Raw genomic sequence first — 5,430 nt, 5'->3', positions numbered from 1 at the left:
GAGGAGTGCTTCCTCCCCGAGAGCCAGCTCACCGAGCGCAGGGACAGCCGGGGACACCTCTGCAAGGTGTCATCGGAGACCGGCCATCAGGTAACGACAGCGGCCGCTGCTCCCCACGCCCCGCTCCGGCTGAATTTGGGGGTGTTTAATCCTTCCCATAGCCTTTTGTGACTTAAATCACCTGAGATTTCACTTGTATTTCATAGAAGGCTCTTGTGTGTCTGTCATGGTGTGTGGCAACCCCAACCAAGAGCTGCCAAACCCCAACCAAGAGCTGCCAAACCCCAACCAAGAGCTGCCAAACCCCAACCAAGAGCTGCAAATCTCAACCGTGGACCATGGGATGGAATTTGCTGCTGTGGATTCCCCAGGCTGGTGGCCTGGAAACAGGGTTTGAAATCGGTGATAAAAAGGGTGAGATGTGTGGAAGGATCAAGGTATTTATAACTGGATGTCTGGAGGTTCAAACCAAATCAGTTTGAAACCTCTTGAGGCGATTCAGTTTGGCTTCTGGACAGTTGAATTTTGAGGTGATTCAGTTTGGTCTCTAGACACTTTTCATCCCTTGTTACCTATTTTTTTAACCCTGTGTAACATTATCTACCTGTGCTCTACTCTGAGGACAACAACGGTGCAACCAGGAGTGTGGTACCTGACCAAGAGTCCTTCTGCTGCTCTGTTTTCTCTGTCAGGTGTCAGGAGTTACATGATTTAATCCAGAAGTTGCAGATAATCTACGCTCTTGTGATATTTCTCGAAGGCTGAAGCATGGGAGTGTTGGGTCACACAGAAAAGGGTGTGATGGGAGATAATATCTCTTGATGAAGCACCTGATGTAATTGAGGGATAAGTTTCTGGGTAAAGAAATCATTCTTGAGAGCTCAAGTAGAGTCAGCAGGCTTCAAAGTCAAACATGCCCCAAGAACTTATCGTGTGTCTCAGCTGCATTTCAAACTGTCCAGGAGAAACGGGTGCAGGAAAGATCTTGCAGAGTGGTGGGAAGAGATGGTGGGTGTTTATCTCCAACCAGAAGGAGAGAGTTGGGTGGTTTGTTGCTTGAGGGTTTTGTGAAGGAAAAGGAGGAGTTTACAACACGCCATAAAACCTGTCCTGGTGGTGAGTCCCTGATTTTTGGTGTCCAGTAGAGCCTGGGGGTGAAGATGTAGAGCTCATCTTTGAATTATGTTCTTCAGGTCTTCCTTGGACACTGAGAGAGTCTGTTCTGGAGGAAGTTCTCCTCCTCCTTCACTCTGTCACTGTGCTTTTGTGTCATTGAACCCGCAGAGAAGCGAGAGAGGAGCAACCAGAGGCTCCTGGTGTGCTCAGGGTATGGAGCACAGGCCTACAAGGGGTGTAGAGGGAACTGGGCCAGTTTAGGTTGGCAAACGGGACGTGAAAGGACAAGCTCATAGCAGCCAACACCTCCTGGCAGGGCAGTTACAAAGAGCACAAAGCCACGTGCTTCTTGGAGGTGTCTGGTGCTAGACCAAGAAGCCACGATGCTGCAAGCCGTGGGTCGGCTCTTTCCCCAGGAGGGTGGTGCAGGTCCCCTGCAAGGTGGGGGAGACCCATCCTGGGGATGTCCTGTGAAGCTCCAGTCACCCTTGGCTGGTGGCAGCCCTGCTGTGAGCTGGCTGTGGGGCTGGAGAGGGGTGGAGAGCCCGTCCCACCTCCGCTGCTGTGGTTTGATGGGTTGGTTCTGGTGTGAGGTGGTGGATCAGTTTACCTGGAGAGTGAGCAGATGCTCCATTGCAGGACCAAGATGCCAATTAGGGGACTCCCGCCCCTCCCCCCCCCCCCCACTCCTAGTCCTAATGTAGCTGTGAACCAGCCAAACACAGTGACCTTGGGCTCCAGCAACAATTAAGAACATTAGTACCTGACCAACAGTCTTCTAACAAATCCCACACTGAACCTAAACCACAGCTCTTCTGGCTGCTGAGAGAAAATTAACCCTGTCCCAGTGGAACCAGGACAGCAAACACAACGTAGAAACGGGAGGAAGCTCAGTGGAGGGCTACCAAGGTGCTTGAGATGCTGGAGCAGTCGCCATTTGAGGAGAGGCTGAGAGCTTTGGCTTCTTCCACCTTAGAGAAGATGTGGTTTTGGGAGGGTGGAGTGGCAGAAGCCCTCCAGTAGCTCCAAAGAGGTCGTCAAGAAGATGGAGCCAGGTTCTTCCCATGGCACATGGCAGGAGGATGAGAGAATGGGCATAACTTGAAGCAAGAGGTTCAGACGGGATTTACAGAGACTCTTTTTCCCCGTGAGGACAGTCAAGAAGCAGAACAGGCTGTCTGGGGAAGCTCTGCCATCTCCATCCTTAGAGGTTTCCATGATGTGCTTGGCTGAAACCCTGAGTAACCTGTTCCAACACCACAGGTGACTCTGCTGTGAGCAGGAGGTTGGACTAGAGACTTCCTGAATTACCCTGTGCTGTTGGGAGGTCAGGAAAGGTGGCACCCACGTTTCTCCGCAGGGCAGATATTCCAGTGACTGTTTGTGGTCAAGTCTTGAACAAGGATACTGGTTTTGTGGGTTGTTCTAATTACTCTGCCCTTCGTCAGCCTCTCTGGATGCTCCAGGCTCTTAATTTACCAGTTCTCAGGAGACATCCTGTTTCTCATCTCTTTTCCTCTTCCCACTGAACACCTTTCTACTCAGCTGCCAACCACCTTTTCTGCAGGTGGCTAGCTCAGCTCTTAGCCCTTGGCAGATGAGGTGAGATGGGCTCTTCGAAGCCAAAATTGATGGAGTTTTAGACTGGAAGGGTATGAGGAGAGGCTGGAGTCACTTGGTTTGTCCAGCCTGGAGAAGAGGAGACTGAGAGGAGATCTCCTGGGGGTCTAGAACTTCCTCCCAAGGGGCAGAGGAGGGGCAGGTGCTGATCTCTTCTCTCTGGCCACCAACCAATGCCAGGAGCAGAGGCAATGGCAGGAAGATGTGGCAGGGGAGGGTGAGGTTGGCCATGAGGAAAAGGTTCTTGAGGCAGAGGGTGGTGGAGCACTGGAACAGGCTCCCCAGGGAGGGGCTCATGGCACCAAGCCTGACAAGATTCCAGCAGCATTTGGCCAAGGCCCTCAGGGACATGGTGTGAATGTTGGGCTTGTCCTGTGCAGGGACAGGAAGAAACAGCCTCAAGTTGTGCCTTCACACAGCTCACTGGTGTTTTATCAACCCCAAAATTGTCACTAATTTAGCTAAATGTGTCATTTAAGGAATTTAAATGTGTGGCAGAAGTGCTGACAGTACTTTGATGTGATTATAAGCTAACCAAGCCAAGGTGTACTCATGGCTTCGAGTGAGGGAAAAGAGGAAGGTAGCACCTAGGAGGAAAGCAAAGGTGTGCTTTAACCAGGATCGTTAGTAAGGTGGTGATTAACAATGTCAGTTTGTCTTCTCATTATTTTCTCCTGTTATTGCAAAATTAGGTTTGTAAGAAAGTTCCCTAATTTTCCCTAATATTCCCCTCTCCCTAATTCTTACCTGATGACACATAAATCTGGCACCTTTTCTGAGGGCACGAGCATCTTTAAAAGCAGAGTGCTGAGCCATTCCAAGTGGGGATGTCCTCACCTGGTGTCCTGGGGAACTGGGGTGGAGAAGAGGTTCCCACTAGACATCAAAGGTACCAGGGGCTTCACCCGTGGTGAGGAACGCACCCAAACACAGAGGTTTGATGACAAACCCCACGCTGAAAACACTGCCTGGAAATTATGAACCTGTTTGCAGAGCGTTTGGACCATGAATTGTTTTCTCTCCTGCCCTCTCAGGTGCACTGGACCAAAGAGGAGAATTACATGTTCAAGCTCTCAGCGTTCCAGGATCTGTTGCGGAAATGGCTGTGGGACAATCCACGTGCCATTTCTCCTGAACCTTTCTACCAACGTGTGCTCCACTGGCTGGAAGAGGACTTGCCAGACTTGTCAGTCTCTCGTGAGAGAAGCCGGTTGCAGTGGGGTATCCCCGTCCCCAGTGACTCAACACAAACTATTTACGTCTGGGTCGATGCCTTGGTGAACTATCTGAGCGTGGTGGGTTACCCTGAGACACACGGTGAGTGGTGGCCTGCAGCTTACCACGTGGTGGGCAAGGACATCCTCAAGTTTCATGCTATCTACTGGCCAGCGCTGCTGATGGCAGCGGGGTTGGCTCCTCCTGAGCGAATCTTGGTGCACTCTCACTGGACTGTCCATGGACAGAAGATGTCCAAAAGCCTGGGCAATGTGGTTGACCCCTTTGCTTGTATGGGACAATACACAGTAGATGGATTTCGGTATTTCCTGCTAAGGCAGGGGGTACCTGAGCGAGATTGTGATTATTATGATGAGAAGGTTGTTAAGGTTTTGAATTCAGAATTAGCAGATGCTCTTGGAGGGCTTCTGAATCGATCCACAGCCCTCAGCATTAACCCCAGCAACACTTACCCTTCCTTCTCAGAGTCTTGTTTTCCAAAGGTCTTGGATTACAGGGAGACAAAAGGCACAGGTAGAGCTTCTGCTGAAGACTACGAGTTCCTGGCATCTGTGGCTTCTCTGCCTCTGCAAGTGGCTGGTTATTTTGAAGGTTTCCAGATCTACAAGGCTTTAGAATGTATCACCTCGTGCGTAAGGCAGACCAACAGTTTCTTCCAGAGACACAAACCTTGGAAACTCAACCGACAAGACCCTGAAGAGCAGCTCTGGCTTGACACCATCATCCACGTGACGCTGGAATGCCTGCGCGTGTATGGGACGCTCCTGCAGCCCGTGATCCCACACACTGCAGACAAGTTGCTCTCCAGATTGGCTGTTGAGCCAGAAGAGAGAAGTCTCTCAAGTCTGATGTTTCTACCACGCTACCATGGGAAGCCGTGTCCCTTTGAAGGGAGACAGCTGGGACCTGACACCGGCGTCTTATTTCACAGACTAGAGAAGGCGAGGTAGAAACCCAGAAGTTTTAGTCTCTGACAAACAGCTCCTGTAAATAAAAACCTCCAGGAACTCCTGGAAAATGTTGTTTTTGGTAAAAACGTGTTCCTCTCATCCCTCGGTGGTGGTAGAAGGAGGATGAGTGGAAAGCTGGATGGAGCAGGGCTGTGCTGTCCTGCCCAGGTGACTGGCACAGGTCACTGCCCGCCACGGGGAGCGGACACAGATCGGTTGTGTGAGTGGGGCTAAGAGCTAGGGAAGCTTCTGAGGTAGCAACCTTGAAGGAACCCCCCTAATTAGCTAAGTTGGTAACAGAATGAAGACACAGCCTTGGGTTTGAATAGTGCTGGGTGGGTTTTTTTTTCGCTGATGTATTTTACGGAACGTAAAAAGCAGCTGAAGCAAATATTTATCCCCTTAAATTAGGGAACTCTTCCTACACAGTCTTGGGGCTCCACCAGAGAACCCTCTTGCCTGTGGCTCGTATCTTCCCTCCTCCTGGCCCCTTTACTTTGTCTTTGCT

General features: G+C 50.8%; 1 protein-coding gene across 1 annotated transcript; it reads left to right on the top strand.

Annotated features, from left to right (window-relative positions):
• The first annotated feature begins 6 nt into the window (after positions 1-6).
• On the top strand, positions 7-4,976 carry MARS2 (methionyl-tRNA synthetase 2, mitochondrial). The gene is made up of 2 exons (XM_010171657.1): positions 7-90; positions 3,771-4,976. Exon 2 carries the CDS (start codon positions 3,798-3,800, stop codon positions 4,920-4,922), a length of 1,125 nt encoding a protein of 374 aa, XP_010169959.2. The 5' UTR covers positions 7-90; positions 3,771-3,797; the 3' UTR covers positions 4,923-4,976.
• The last annotated feature ends 454 nt before the right edge of the window (positions 4,977-5,430 follow it).

The sequence above is a fragment of the Antrostomus carolinensis genome, unplaced genomic scaffold (assembly GCF_000700745.2).
Source record: "Antrostomus carolinensis isolate BGI_N321 unplaced genomic scaffold, ASM70074v2 scaffold11927, whole genome shotgun sequence".
NCBI lineage: Eukaryota > Metazoa > Chordata > Aves > Caprimulgiformes > Caprimulgidae > Antrostomus > Antrostomus carolinensis.
This window is presented reverse-complemented; position numbering and strand designations above follow the sequence as displayed.

Bases quoted from the DNA above. Each gene is read 5' to 3' on its own strand.
- MARS2 (XM_010171657.1), top strand. From the start codon at position 3,798: ATGTTCAAGCTCTCAGCGTTCCAGGATCTGTTGCGGAAATGGCTGTGG.